At 47.6% G+C, this 15,516-nt stretch overlaps 2 protein-coding genes across 2 annotated transcripts in view; one reads left to right on the top strand and one right to left on the bottom strand.

Moving 5' to 3' along the window:
• Positions 1-5,488, top strand: part of GNB3 (G protein subunit beta 3) — a 29,687-nt gene extending 24,199 nt beyond the window's left edge. The window contains exons 8-10 of the mRNA XM_080987225.1: positions 342-543; positions 2,101-2,317; positions 4,556-5,488. Coding sequence (XP_080843351.1) covers positions 342-543; positions 2,101-2,317; positions 4,556-4,662 — 526 coding nt within the window. The 3' untranslated portion in view covers positions 4,663-5,488. The remainder of the gene's footprint in view (positions 1-341; positions 544-2,100; positions 2,318-4,555) is intronic.
• A 138-nt stretch (positions 5,489-5,626) lies between these two features.
• On the bottom strand, positions 5,627-15,243 carry CDCA3 (cell division cycle associated 3). The gene is made up of 6 exons (XM_080987240.1): positions 15,103-15,243; positions 12,184-12,361; positions 11,893-12,031; positions 10,794-11,069; positions 8,639-8,760; positions 5,627-6,075 (listed from the first exon to the last, which is right to left on the bottom strand). Exons 2-6 carry the CDS (start codon positions 12,301-12,303, stop codon positions 5,935-5,937), a joined length of 798 nt encoding a protein of 265 aa, XP_080843366.1. The 5' UTR covers positions 12,304-12,361; positions 15,103-15,243; the 3' UTR covers positions 5,627-5,934.
• Positions 15,244-15,516: the final 273 nt, after the last annotated feature.

Below are 15,516 nucleotides of genomic sequence, written 5' to 3' on the forward strand. Positions count from 1 at the left end.
TATGTAAAATGTCAGCAACGGGCATCTTACATCTCCAACATAAACCACTAGCTGTTTCATATGCACAAGTAAAACATTATGATTTTAAGGATCCTTAAAGCCACAACCAGATCAGATACAAGAGCAGAGGAGGTGGCAATTTTAGTAATGTTGCCATTTCTGTTAGCTGCCTTGAGGTCTGTTTTGAGGAAAGGTGGGACAGAAGTACTTTAAATAAACAAATGAGAGAGAGAGAGAGAGAGAGAGAGAGAGAGAGAGAGAGAGAGAGTTTCTCTGGGTGAACCCATGAGCAGAACAGCCCCATCACTCTGTTCCTCTCTTCTCCTCAATGCCCCCTGCAGTATGCTCTGGGACATTGAAACCGGACAACCGAAGACAACGTTCGTCGGCCACACTGGAGACTGCATGAGCCTGGCCGTCTCCCCAGACTTCAATCTTTTCATCTCTGGAGCCTGCGATGCCTCGGCCAAGCTGTGGGATGTCCGGGAGGGCAGCTGCCGCCAGACTTTCACAGGGCACGAGTCGGATATCAACGCCATCTCTGTAGGTTCCCCTAAGTGGCCGGGCCCAGAGCTGAGGGGTGGTGGCAGGACTGGAATAAAGGACAGGGGAAGGCAGCTAGTGTTAAAATAATGGGCAGGGGCTGCAGAATAGGAGGGGAGTGAGATCATTGTTTGCACCCACACCGATTCGGCCCCGAACACACTGACCAGAAGCTTGGAAGCTGTGACTGGATGGTTTCGTGGGAGCCGATTGAAACTAAATCCTTCGAAGACAGAGGTCCTATGGCTAGGTTGGGATGGCATGGGGATGAGAGATCAACTCCCTTCTCTTGCAGGGGCCCAATTAGTGCCCATTGCCTTCCGTTAAGAGTTTGGGTGTAATCCTTGACGCCTCCCTTTCCATGGAGGCGCAGGTTACAGCAACAGCCAAGGCGACATTTTTCCACCTTCGCCGCATAAAGCAGTTGGTCCCTTACCTTTCCCGCCCCGACCTGGCCACAGTGATCCATGTGACGGTCATCTCCAGGCTTGACTACTGTAATTCGCTCTACATGGGGCTGCCCTTGGAGCTGTCCCAGAAACTCCAGCGGGTGTGATGTATCTGAGGGGTGGTCATAGGTTACACCCCTTCTGTGATGTATGTATAATGTTTCTGGGGGTGGTCTTGATCAACAGGATGGAAATTTCAAAAGTTTTTATAAGCCCTTTCACAGCATTTTTGTGGGTGCTCCTCTTTTCCTGCATGTAAGGGGAGCACCCTGTTGCAACAGATCAATAAAGATCAGGCTTACTAGCTGCTTTGCTTCTCAATATTCTCTGGTTGGCCTCTGTTATTTTCTCCTACCAATAGGGAACCTATGTAAGGACTCTATATGGGCTCTTGGATACCCCATAAGGGAAAAGGGCATATTTTTATTTACAACAGAAGAATGCTGCAGCGAGGCTCCTCACGGGGTCTCTGCCATGGGAGCATATTCACCCAGTGCTTTTCAAGCTGCACTGGCTCCCGGTGGAGTACAGGGTCAGATTTAAGGTGCTGCTTTTGACCTTTAAAGCCCTTCACGGCCTAGGACCCTCGTACCTACGGGACCGCCTCTCCCGGTCTGCCCCACGGAGAGCCTCAAGGTCCATAAACAGCAACACCCTAGTGGTCCCAGGCCCTAAGGAAGTTAGATTGGCTTCAACCAGAGCCAGGGCCTTTTCAACACTGGCTCCGGCCCGGTGGAACGCTCTGCCTCATGAGACCAGGGCCCTGCAGGATCTGATTTCTTTCCGCAGGGCCTGTAAGACAGAGTTGTTCCACCTGGCCTTTGGCTTGGAGCCAATTTGATTCCCTCCCTCTCTTTTCTTTTTTCTTTTCCTTCTCCTCCTGCGATGAGGCTACATTTTAATATTTTAATGTTTCAATATTTTAATGTTGTATTTTAATTTTGTTTTTAAGTTGTAATCATTCAACTTGTTTTTATTATTGCTTGTAAGCTGCTCTGAGCCCAGCCTTGGCTGGGGAGGGCGGGGTATAAATAAAAATTATTATTACTATTATTATTATTATTATTATTATTATTATTATTATTATTATTTATCTGTCTCTGCCCAGTTCTTCCCCAATGGCGAGGCCATTTGCACTGGTTCCGACGACGCCACCTGTCGCCTCTATGACCTCCGGGCAGACCAGGAGCTCATTGTCTACTCACACGAGACCATCATCTGCGGAATTACCTCAATTGCGTTCTCCCGCAGTGGACGGCTCCTGCTGGCTGGATACGATGATTTCAACTGCAATATCTGGGACTCCCTAAAAGCAGAACGTGTGGGTGAGTAGGCCGTGCCCCGGAGCTAGAATCTCTCTATGCCAGCTACTTCCCTTCCAGGGACAAAGACCGTCTTCTCCCTCAGGAAAGCGTGTCGGTTTATTTTATTTTAAAGTATTTATATATCATCACACTGATTCCAGCATGGGTCACAACAATGAATTCCATATGCAAGTACAGTGGTACCTCGGGTTAAATACGCTTCAGGTTACAGACTCCGCTAACCCAGAAATAGTGCTTCAGGTTAAGAACTTTGCTTCAGGATGAGAACAGAAATCGGACTCCGGCGGCACGGCAGCAGCTGGAGGCCCCATTAGCTAAAGTGGTGCTTCAGGTTAAGAACAGTTTCAGGTTAAGTACGGACCTCCGGAACGAATTAAGTACCGTATTTTTCGCCCCATAGGACGCACCTAGTTTTTTTTGGGGGGGGGGGAAATAAAGAAAAAAAAATTATTTCCCCCCCCAGGTGCGGGGCTGGGGCGCGGGAAGCGAAGTTATGCAGCTCTTCCACGGCTAGCGTAGAGCTGCGTGAAGCCCAAAGCTTGGGGCGTGCTGAGCTCAGCGAGCCCCAAGCTTCTGGGTGCCAGCAAGCTCTCCGATAGCCGTGGGAGAGCCGCGCACCGACCCCCCTCGCTCTCCAGGCTTCAGTGAAAGCCTGCATTCGCCCCATAGGACACACACACATTTCCCCTTCATTTTTGGAGGGGAAAAAGTGCGTCCTATAGGGCGAAAAATACAGTACTTAACCCGAGGTACCACTGTATTTAAAATAACACCTGCAGGGACTTTTGCTCTTTCATTGTACATTGCCTTGGAACGCTTGGGTAGAAGGTGATCAATAAGTTGTTATTAGTAATACTAATAAATGTGAAGGACAGAAGGTGGAATAGAAATCAAACCAACACGAAGGGGTGTTATATGAATCGTCAGGGTTCTATCATCTTTTTGAAATGTATGTCGCTTGGAAACCTTAGTAACATGTGACTAATAAATCTAATTAATAGTAGTAAAGGTAAAGGTACCCCCTGACCGTTAGGTCCAGTCGCGGACGACTCTGGGGTTGCGCGCTCATCTTGCTCTATAGGCCGAGGGAGCCGGCGTTTGTCCGCAGACAGCTTCTGGGTCATGTGGCCAGCATGACTAAGCCACTTCTGGCAGTTTACCTTCCCACCGGAGTGGTACCTATTTATCTACTTGCACTTTGACGTGCTTTCAAACTGCTAGGTGGGCAGGAGCAGGGACTGAGCAATGGGAGCTAACTCCGTCGCAGGGATTCGAACCGCCGACCTTCTGATCGGCAAGCCCAAGAGGCTCAGTGGTTTAGACCACAGCGCCACCCTAGATATGTCAGAGCTCAGGCTACTGTCACTCACTCTTTCTCCAAAATGCTACTTTGCTGCATCCCCTCGCCCACCCCTTGAGGGCTCTCTAACTGTGCAACTTCAGGCCGAAGTGGTACGACTTTACTGTTTGTATAAAGTGGTTCAGAGGCTTGGGAATGGAGTTGAGATGTGGACTTTAATGTATTGCAGGACCATCCACAACAACAAGCATAGGTTGAGTGATAAACAAAGAGCTAATCTGTCACATATCAAGCTGCCCAAATGGAGCCCATGCTCTGAGTAGCTCTGATTCAGCAAGTGAATGGCAGCCAGACTTTGGAATTCCTTCCTTAAAGGGACCTGGGTCCTTCCTTCCTCTTATGCTTCCAGTTATTTCATCATAAACTTTATTGCACTAGTCAAAGGCCATGGCATCATTCACAAAGGGAACAAAAAGAAAAGCAACAATAACCATAAAAACACTGCAGATACAATAAACCACAAGCACTTCTCCTAAAAATTATTTGTTGCATACGATAGAATAGCAAGGGGTTCTCAGCAGCTTAGAGAATATTTTAACTTGGGTGGAATCTACACTCATAGAAAAAAAACGCTGTGAAAATGCTTCTTTAAAAAATGTTTTGAAAAATGTATTGAATGTGCCATAGCTCACCATCACCATCTAGTGCTGCATTTGTATATTGCACTTCACAACACATTTAAAATGTTTTATTTGCAGCTGTATAGCCGAGTCCCAAGTTTCCCATTTTGTCATGGCCATGATTCTCGGCTTGTATCTGTTCGTTTACACCACGTTTTCTGCTTTGTTAGGTTAGGTGCCTCGGTCTGCATGGCAGAAAGATGGGATGCAAGTATTTCCAAAGTGTTCCTAATGGGTTTCCATCCATTCCCCTGTCAGGAATCCTGTCTGGACATGACAACCGGGTGAGCTGTTTGGGCGTAACCGCAGACGGCATGGCTGTGTCTACCGGCTCCTGGGACAGCTTCCTGAAAATCTGGAACTGATGAGGAAATGGGAGAAGGGAGACCTCCCCAGGCATCATTTATTGCGTACTACTGGTTGCTTGTTCTATGCAGACTTACTGATCCATAAGACACTTCCCTACCTAAAGGAGGTGGTCAGGGAAAGGGTCCACAGGCCAGTTTTCCCAATACTTTTTCTTGCCCTCCCCCACAACCCGAGCTCAGGGATCCCCTCTTAGTGTGGCTGCTTCAGGGACACACTTCAGCGAGAGGCAGGCCACCTATTTACTCTGCCAGCTTCCTTTACTTGAAGCTGCAGAAAACCCCTAGGCTCCCATCAGGTTCCTGACCCTCCTCAACCAGAAGAAGTCTCATGCATTCTCCAGTACCTTCAGTTTTTAAGATTTCTTTTCCATTTTCATCCCATTAGTTCACCCACAGACATACCTCCACCCGTTTTGCCCTTTGTTAACCGATCGCATGCAGTTCTGTGAAAAGAAGAGGTTCACCAGACCAAGGATTCTGCATTGCTCTTTATTCACTTTTATTTCAAGTAAGGAACGAAGAGTAAGTTAGCTCCTCACTGCTATAATCTATGCATTTTCAGGGCGGGGGGGACTTTGCTGCCTCCATTTTGGGCGCCAGGGTCAGGGAATGCTTTATGTAGTCCTGTAGTCAATGCTGCCACCCTGCACTTTCTTACCTGGTGTGTACACTTTGCCCCTCTCCAGCATCTGCTAGATTCCTCTTAGCCACTGCTTTGAAATGTAATTGTACCATACGGGAGTTTTATAGCCCAAGCAAAATAAAAGTGACACATCAGACAAACTGGCTCAGGCTGCATCATTTGAGAAATCTTTCCTCCCGTTGGACTTCAGAGTCCAGTATTACCCTCCTGAAAAGGGTTGCAGCTCCCAGAACAGTGGGAAGTCAACTCTTCCAACAAAAAACAGCACAGTTCACTAGCCTCCCTCCCAGCAGGTTGCAAAATATCAAAGAGCCGCCGTCTCAATCAAAAGCGAAAGTTTATTTTCCACACAAGAAAGAAAACAGAAAGTTCATAGGAGCAAAGACATTTCAGAAGGTAAGCTACCTACTAGAGTCTGTACAAGATAAAACATAAATATGAAGCTAGAGATGAGAGAACTAAATAAAGAGCGACTCCTTTACCGAGAACAGAAGCAGTGAGAGGGAAACCAGTTGCCAGGGAGGCAAAGGCTGTATTTCCCACGATACGGCCACAATCCTCGAGTCTTCAGAGTTTCCTTCCTGCAGCTTCCAGGGGCCAGGAATTCCTGGAGCATCTGAAGGAGACTAGTTTTCAACCAAATGACGCTGATTCTCTTTGTTCAAGGAATCCCAGCTGTAGAAGCCTGTTTTGAAGCCCCGTCCAGAATTTAACACGCCTTCCCTGCGCTCTCCTTGGTTATCTGCTGCTGACGGTCGCCTCTTACTCTGAGAAGGAAAAACAAGATGTTGCCATGTTGAGATGGGGAGTGGGAGAGACACCAGTGCACATAAATGCTCCCACCCCCAGATAGGAACAACCAGTGACAAGTTGGGAGAGAGGGCATTTACAAGTTTTAATAAAATTCTTCCCCCAAAAAGATATCCAGCGAGAGAGAAAAGGTCAAGAACTCAGTGCTAACAGACACAGAAACACACACCGGCCTCATTTCTCCTGCTGTGCTTCCCCTGTCAGAGGAGGCCAAGCTGCCAGGGTCTAGCTAGACAATAAAGGTGGTGAGATTTTATCCCCCAGTGGTTCCCCCCGTTGTGGTGGCCTCTTTTTTTTTTTTTTTTACTTTTTTGTAAATAATTTTTATTTAAGTTTGAACAGCAAAGAAAGAAAAGAAAAACATACACAATACATATCTCAAAAAAAGAGAAAGAAAAAAAAAGATAACAAAAACACACAAAAAAGAACACAATTCAACAAAAAACAAAAAACATAACAATTAAAAACAATATCTCTTTTCCATTTCCGTTTTTTTAGTTTGCTTATTTTCTGGACTTCCTCATACCTCCCTCTTTTGTATTCCAATCCAAATTGTTTGTCCAGCAATTTCTTTTCAATTTTTTTAATCCCAATCTTTAACTTTAATATAATATTGTAATATATATCTTCAATTTCTTTAAACCTGATCTTTAATCTTAGTATAATATAACATTAAAATTTTCCCTCTTAATTGTCAGATTTCCATTTCTTTAAACATCTTTAATCCTAATCTTAATCTTAGTCTATCATTAACTTTAATTTTACAATGTTTCTGAAGATAGTCTTTGAATTTCTTCCAATCTTCCTCCACCGACTCTTCTCCCTGGTCACGGATTCTACCAGTCATTTCCGCCAGTTCCATATAGTCCATAAATTTCATCTGCCATTCCTCCAGCGTGGGGAGTTCTTGTGTCTTCCAATATTTTGCGATGAGTATTCTTGCTGCTGTTGTTGCATACATAAAGAAAGTTCTATCCTTTTTTAACACCATTTGGCCGACTATGCCCGGGAGAAAGGCCTCTGGTTTCTTAGGGAAGGTATACTTAAATACCTTTTTTAATTCATTATATATCCTTTCCCAGAAAACCTTAATCTTTGGGCACGTCCACCAAAGGTGAAAAAATGTACCTTCCGTTTCTTTACATTTCCAACATTTGTTATCGGGCAAATGATAAATTTTTGCAAGCTTGACTGGGGTTATGTACCACCTGTATATCATTTTCATAATATTTTCTCTTAAGGCATTACATGCCGTAAATTTCATACCTGTGGTCCACAACTGTTCCCAGTCAGCAAACATAATGTTATGTCCAATGTCCTGTGCCCATTTAATCATAGCCGATTTTACCGTTTCATCCTGAGTGTTCCATTTCAGCAGCAAGTTATACATTCTTGACAAATTCTTAGTTTTGGGTTCTAACAGTTCTGTTTCTAATTTTGATCTTTCCACCTGGAAGCCAATTTTCCTGTCCAATTTAAATGCCTCCATTATCTGATAATAATGAAGCCAGTCTCACACTTTGTTTTTTAGTTTTTCAAAACTCTGCAATTTCAATCTATCTCCATCTTGTTCCAAGATTTCCCAATATTTCGGACATTTGACCTCCATATTGACCTTTTTCAAGGCTTTCGCTTCCATTGGAGACAGCCACCTTGGGGTTTTGTTTTCTAGCAAATCCTTATATCTTAACCAAACATTAAATAGCGCTTTCCTGACAATGTGGTTTCTAAATGCTTTATGTGCTTTGACCTTATCATACCATAAATATGCATGCCATCCAAATACATTGTTAAAACCTTCCAAATCCAAAATGTCAGTGTTTTCAAGAAGTAGCCATTCTTTCAACCAGCAAAAAGATGCTGATTCATAGTAAAGTTTGAGGTCTGGCAGGGCAAATCCGCCTCTTTCCTTTGCATCCGTTAAAATTTTAAATAAGAGGTGTGGTGGCCTCTTATTTTGTGCCTTAGAACTCATTTGGGAAGAAAAGTACAGGCAACAACCCAATTTACACTCATTCAATTGATGCATGGCTGCGGATGCAATACACCAAACACGGATGTGACTTTTAAAATGGCAAAAAGAGCCCAGAAAGGTAAAAAAAGGTGCAAAAACAGCAACCAGCAATCCCACAAGTCTTTGCAAGTGCAATACCAGGAGCCCTTACACCAACCATCGAGGTCTGTGGGGAGTTGGGAGTTTGAACAAGGGAGTTTGGAGGGGGCAATTGTGGTGGAGTCTGGCGTCTGGTAAGTGCTGGTTTTTTTCAAAGGGTCTCCAGAGGTTATGGGGAGGGTTTGCAGGTTTTTCCAATGGTGTTTCAAAAACCGTATACACAATCTGACTTGATGCTGGAGGGACTATAACAAAACTAATAGGATGGAAGAGGCACCAAGCAATCAATTCTGCTCCGACTGCTGAAACTGAGAATCCAAGCCCTAGAAATACAGCAGGGGCGTGTCAGAGCTCCTAGCTTTTATGGTCAGTGGAAGAGTAGAGAGACATCCTTTCCCATACATCACCTGGTGAGAAGCAAGGGAATTCGGGGAATTGTCGTCCTGCAAGACACTTAGGGGAGAACGTCCAGCACCTGTTGACATTGCCAGTATCTTGCTGCTGGCTCTGTGCCTTGTCGTTCTGCTCCCTTGAAAAGAAAAGGGCAAAGAACAAATCAATGACAACTTAGCATGCAGCATTCATGCTTTGCAGCGGGTTGGACTAGATAATAATAAATAATAATAATAATATAATAAATTTTATTTATATCCCGCCCTCCCCAGCCAAAGCCAGGCTCAGGGCGGCTAACAACAAACAAATAATCAAACAATCAAATAATCCAACATTCTAAAACATTTCATTATAAAAATTAATTAAAATCAAATTAATGGCAACCGTTAAGCAAAGTTCTGTGCAGGTTGCCAGAGGAGGGAGTCAGACTGGGCCCTGACCAAAGGCCTGGTGGAACAACTCTGTCTTGCAGGCCTTGCGGAAAGATGTCAGGTCCCGCAGGGCCCTAGTCTCTTGTGACAGAGCGTTCCACCAGATTGGGGCCGCAGCTGAGAAAGCCCTGGCTCTAGTTGAGGCCAGCCTAACTTCTCTGAGGCCTGGGACCTTCAGGATGTTTTTATTTGCAGACCGTAGATTCCTCTGTGGGGCATACCAGGAGAGGCGGTCCCGTAGGTACGAGGGTCCTAGGCCGTATAGGGATTTAAAGGTTAAAACCAGCACCTTAAACCTGATCCTGTACTCCACCAGGAGCCAGTGCAGCTGGTATAGTACCGGATGAATGTGATCTCGCAGTGAAGACCCCATAAGGAGTCTCGCCGCGGCATTCTGCACCCGCTGGAGTTTCTGGGTCAGTCTCAAGGGCAGCCCCACGTAGAGCGAGTTACAATAATCCAGTCTGGAGGTGACCGTCGCGTGGATCACAGTGGCTAGGTCAGGGCGAGAGAGATAAGGGGCCAACTGCTTAGCTTGGCGGAGATGAAAAGATGACCCTCGGCAACTACAATTTCTCAAAATGGAAGTGCAAGAGCTTTGACACACCCCTTCTCCACCTCCAAATGGTCTGGGACACACAACCAGATAGATGAGAACACATTTTGCTGCGCCAGCCAACCAGCAGCTTGCACTGTGTTCCTCTATTTTCCTCTTGGAGCAGGGTCTCCCAAGAGGAAGCTGGCAGAGGTGGAATACTTGCCTCATCATATCCAGCATTTAGTTTTAAACCAAGCCTGATTTGCAAATTGCATGCATGGGACACACTGTTTGACAGGGGTGGGGGCCAGCACTAGTTCCCTCCATACCTTTCACAGTAACCACCAGCTTACACTGCTACAACTGCACACCCAAAAATATGCGTTTACACACAAGCATCCCTACCTCCCACCCCAACTGCCCCCCTAAATTCCTGTTCCCTCACTCCCCTCTGAACAGGAACTGTCATGAGCGAGCCAGCAGTAAATCACACCAGGCAAGTTGGAATTAACTCTTGCTACTGCGGGAGGCAGTGGAAGACAGAAGTGCCTGGCGTGCTCTGGTCCATGGGGTCACGAAAAGTCGGACACGACTAAACAGCAACAACAACAAAGCCACAGTTTGCAAAGGAGTGTCAGGTCTAATGACCACAGCAACTCGTCTCTGGCGGTTCTTGCCCCCATGAAGCTGAGACTGGGGGTCCCTGTCTCCCCACAGCTGCCTCAGCCCCCTCCTCGCCGGGGTTTGTCTCCCTCCCCCCCCCCCCAGCGATCAGATACTGCGCCTGCATGCAACCAACCTCACCTCCACCCTCTGCATGCCTCTTCTGGTTCTGGGAGAGAAGGGTGGAGAGGAGTATGTTGCAGCAGGAGGGGGAGACCCCTGTGCCTCTTCACCTGCTGGACTCATCTCTGCCTCTTGGCCTCCCTCATTCCACTCTCCTGTTCAGTATCCGCCTCTGATTCTGGACTTCTCTCGGCCACAGACTCTCACGGCTCACTAAGCCATGTTACCTCTTCAGCTACTGACACTCTTCCCAGTCTTCTCCCTCCCACCCACTGTTGTCCCACCGCCACTTCCTGGGCTCTGAGTCGCCTTCGCTTGGGGGGTTCCTCTGGTGCCTCCCCCCATTCCTCTGAATCCAACCTGTCCATGACAGCAACTGACTAGAGGCACTGCCTGGAGTGATCAAAACCTCACCTGTTGGATGAAGAACACCGACAGGGGGAGCTGTTCTTGTTGCAGCTGCAGCAGAAGCGTTGGAGGGCAGCGGCTCATTTCTCTCCTCTGCCCACAGGGGACTCTCCTGGGATGCTTCTCCTGGAGAATCTTTTCCCCTGGAAGCCTCCTCTGTCACAAGGGCAGCTTCAGACTTCTGGCTTTCATCACGGCAAGACTCCTCCAGAAAGATATCTCCCTCCAAGTCCTCTGCTACAAAGACTCTGCTGAGTTGCTTTACTAGACAGTTTATGGTGTCTAGAAAGGAGGAAAATCACAGAACTGAGAATATGAGTTGTATGGTTTGTTTTAATTCCACCTATTTTGCTGTGCATCTTGCCTAGAGAATACAGTGGTACCTCAGGTTAAGAACTTAATTCATTCTGGAAGTCCGTTCTTAACCCGAAACTTAACCTGAGACACCACTTTAGCTAATGGGGCCTCCCGCTGCCACCGTGCAATTTCTGTTCTCATCCTGAAGCAAAGTTCTTAACCCGAGGTACTATTTCTGGGTTAGCGGAGTCTGTAACGTGAAGTGTCCGTAACCTGAAGCGTCTGTAACCCAAGGTACCACTGTACTTTTTTTATGTGACTCATAAACCAAATAAATAAATGTGAAATCTTATGCCAGGAGAAGCATCTTTGATAAACCTCCAGCAGGAACTACATGTTTTCACCTCTGAGTTTGAGGCAACACAAGAGCAGAGCCATCTTTGGCAAGACAATAAATAATAATAATAATAATAATAATAATGTTGTTGTTGTTGTTGTTGTTGTTGTTGTTGTTGTTGTTGTTGTTGTTGTTAATACCCCGCCCATTTGGCTGGGTTTCCCCAGCCACTCTGGACGGCTCCCAACAGAATTTAAAAACACAATAAAACATCAAACATTTGAAATTTCCCTAAACAGATGATGGCTCTGAGGCCACGCAGCTCTTTCCTCAAAAAGAAGAAAGAGCAGCCAACATTTCTCACCATGGTTCTTGGGAACCATTCTGCCGAGCGGCCGTTCTCAAGCCAGGAAAATCAAAGGTCCCATTTCTCTGATCATTAGGGTTATTGGGCATCACATCCCCACTTACCTGGCTCCACAGGTTTCACGGGAGTACGCGAGACACCAGGTGTTGGGGAACGAGGGTCACAGCTAAGATTCTGGTTGTTGGGTGCCAAGCCAACGTCCTTTGGATCGGTCAGGGGACTCGCTTGCGGGGAGCTTTCCACCTAAGGAACAATGAATATGAGCATGGCTCAGCCTGTGTGAACTATGTTAGAACAAACAACAGGAAAGGGATGGGGAAAGCGGAAGGGACAACAAGCTAAGCCATGCCGCTTTAGAAAGGCGTTGAAAGATGGGCATCAAGGTCTCCCTGTACCTCTATGGGAGTTCTCAGGATCCCAGCTGTAGGTGATCGTGGATCGCTAACGTGTTGCAGGTGCTTATTCAGCAGAGGCTTGTAGGTGGGTGTTGTTGGAGAGCTCTCGGAAGCCCCCATGACAGCAGGCAGCGGACACAGCAACTCCTCAGGGCAATTCTTCTGCTGACCAAGACTTCTGTAGAAAGAAGAGTCACTCAACATGTTGAGTTACAATCCGGGAAAAGGGTCACCAACAGCATAATATTCTAAATCAAAGGCTACCCTCAGTTTAAAAAGGCCTGCTACCTCAAAGCACTGCAGGATGAAGAAAGCATAAGAAAAGCCATAATGAAATCCTGGCACCGTCTCCCTTAAGGGGTATCTAGATTACCAGCCAAGGGCTTTTTTTTCAGCTGGAACTCAGTTCCGGCACCTCTCAGGTGGGTGCCATTGCCATTATAAGAGAATAAGGGAAGCATTCATGGTGGGTTCCGGCACCTCTTTTTTTGGGAAAATAGCACTGCCGGCCAGCATAAATCAAGGGGCAAATACTGAGGAAGATATTAGCATTCCCACAACACCCAGTGGAAACCTCTCAAATTTCATATACCGTATTTTTCGCACCATAGGGTGCACCGGACCATAGGGCGCACCCAGTTTTTAGGGGGGAAAATCAAGAAAAAAAATCTTTCCCCCCCCAGCCCCAAAGAGCAGCGTACAGGCTGCGCACAACCTCTCCCTGCCGGAGGGGTTGCGCGCGGCTATGGCACAAGCCAAGGCAGCAAGCAGGATGGATCCCGCTCGCTGTTTTGGCTTCCCCTTTAGCCCCGTGCAGCCTCTCCTTGCCGGGAGATGCTGCGCAGGGCTAAAGAAGCCATAGCCCCGTGCAGCCTCTCCCTGCCGGAGGGGTTGCGCGCAGCTATGGAGCAAGCCAAGGCAGCGAGCGGGATGGATCCCGCTCGCTGTTTTGGCTTCCCCTTTGGCCCCGTGCAGCCTCTCCTTGCCGGGAGACGCTGCGCAGGGCTTCTCCTGGCTTTCCTGGGAGGTGGTTGGATTTCCTCACCTCTCCCAAAAGCCCGCAGAAGCCGCGCGCACTTTAAAAGGGCTGCACGGCTTCTCCTGGCTTTCCTGGGAGGTGGGGGGGATTCCCTCACCTCTTCCAAAAGCCCGCAGAAGCCACGCAACCCCTTTAAAGAGATCACGGCTTCTCCTGGCTTTTCTGGGAAGTGTGGGAATTCCCCCACCTCCCGCAAAACTGGCAGAAGCCGCGCGCACTTTAAAAGGGCTGCACGGCTTCTGCGGGCTTTTGGGAGAGGTGAGGGAATCCAACCACCTCCCAGGAAAGCCAGGAGAAGCCCTGCGCAGCGTCTCCCAGCAAGGAGAGGCTGCACGGGGATAAAGGGGAAGCCAAAACAGCGAGCGGGATCCATCCCGCTCGCTGCCTTGGCTTGCTCCATAGCTGCGCGCAACCCCTCCGGCAAGGAGAGGCTGCGTGGGGCCCCGTGCAGCCTCTCCTTGCCGGCTTCTCCTGGCTTTTCTGGGAAGTGGGGGAATTCCCCCACCTCCTGCAAAACCGGCAGAAGCCGTGCGCACTTTAAAAGGGCTGCACGGCTTCTCCTGGCTTTCCTGGGAGGTGGGGGGGATTCCCTCACCTCTCACATAAGCCCGCAGAAGCCGCGCAACCCCTTTAAAGAGATTGCGGCTTCTCCTGGCTTTTCTGGGAGGTGGGAGAAGGGACTGATGCGGCCAGTCAGTCCATTCTCCCTCCTGTGGAAAAGCCCGCAAGAGCACACGGAGCTTGTGTGCGGCTCTTGGGGGCTTTTCCCGCCTGCCTCCCCCCCTGCATTCGCTCCATAGGACGCACAGACATTTTCCCTTGCTTTTTAGGAGGGAAAAAGTGCGTCCTATGGTGCGAAAAATACGGTAGCTCTCACTGAAGGGGTAGCAGAACCTCAGACTGCAGGTGGAGGGGACTCACATGACTGAACACTCCTTAATATAAGTCACCATATGCTATCACCAGTAGTCTTTTTTTTTTGGCCACAGCAATTCAAAGCAACTCAGAATATTTTAAGCCCAAAACACATACAGTGGTACCTCAGGTTAAGTACTTACGGTAATTTGTTCCGGAGGTCTGTACTTAACCTGAAACCGTTCTTAACCTGAAGCACCACTTTAGCTAATGGGGCCTCCCGCTGCTGCCGCGCCGCCGGAGCACGATTTCTGTTCTCATCCTGAAGCAAAGTTCTTAACCCAAGATACTATTTCTGGGTTAGCAGAGTCTGTAACTTGAAGCGCCCGTAACCTGAAGCATATGTAACCCGAGGTACCACTGTACATTAAAACCAGCACTACATTATACACACACACACACAAATATAATTTAATGCTATTAATTTTTTTTAAGGATTCCCGTCCAATATGTTTTAGCTGTTCCTGCTATTATTATTATTAAATTTTTATGCTGCCCTCCATTGGAAAATCCCAGGGCAGTTCACAACCTAACTGAACTGAACAATATGAGAACGTATAATCCACAATAACTGAACAATATGAGAACGCATAATCCACAAGAAAAACAAACACATAACCCCACTCCTGCAACAACATTTAAAAGGACATATAATGTTAATCTGCTAAAGTCCACCTTAAAGTCCTTGTCAGGAAAAAAGGCGTGGTATAAATAATGATAGTGATGATGATGATGATAATAATAATAATAATAAATCTTGCACGTAGAAGGCTGGTTGTCAGGTGAAAGGGGGTCTTCTCCCTTAGCTGCTAGCTTTCTCCGTGCAGGGAGCTCTGCGGTCCCAAGTCCCAGCTAAGCTCGCCAAGTCCATAGCCACCTTCCCCGTGGGGTCCCGCCCCTCGCCAGGTATCCTGGCTGCCCTTCTTCCCACCACCCGAGTTACGGCCCCGCTCTATGCGACTCACCTGCTTTCGCCCGCCCGACGCGCCGAGGGCCAACTCGGAGGCTGCAATTCGAATCTCCCGCCTTCCCCCCCCCCCCCCACAGCAGCCACGCTGCAGCTCTGACTGGCTCAAGCTCCCGTCACTCAACTCGCCGCGCTCTTCGAAGCAGCTCAATGTGACGTCAATCCCGTTTCCTCCCTTCCTTCTCCCCACCCTCTTTTTCTTTTTAACTGGAAAGTTGAAAGCATCGCCCCTCCTATAGTGGCCTTCTATTGGTGGAGCGTTTGTCAATCAATTATAAGGCAGCGCGGGCCACAGAGCCGACGCTGTTTTATTGGCTAATTCGGGCAAATACAAAAGCCCACCACCCAATAGCACAGCTCGAATCTCATTGGGGCGGAGTTTAACAAAAAAGAAACCGAACGTTTCCATTTG

Source organism: Podarcis pityusensis (genome assembly GCF_964106645.2).
Source record: "Podarcis pityusensis genome assembly, chromosome: 17".
Lineage (NCBI taxonomy): Eukaryota > Metazoa > Chordata > Lepidosauria > Squamata > Lacertidae > Podarcis > Podarcis pityusensis.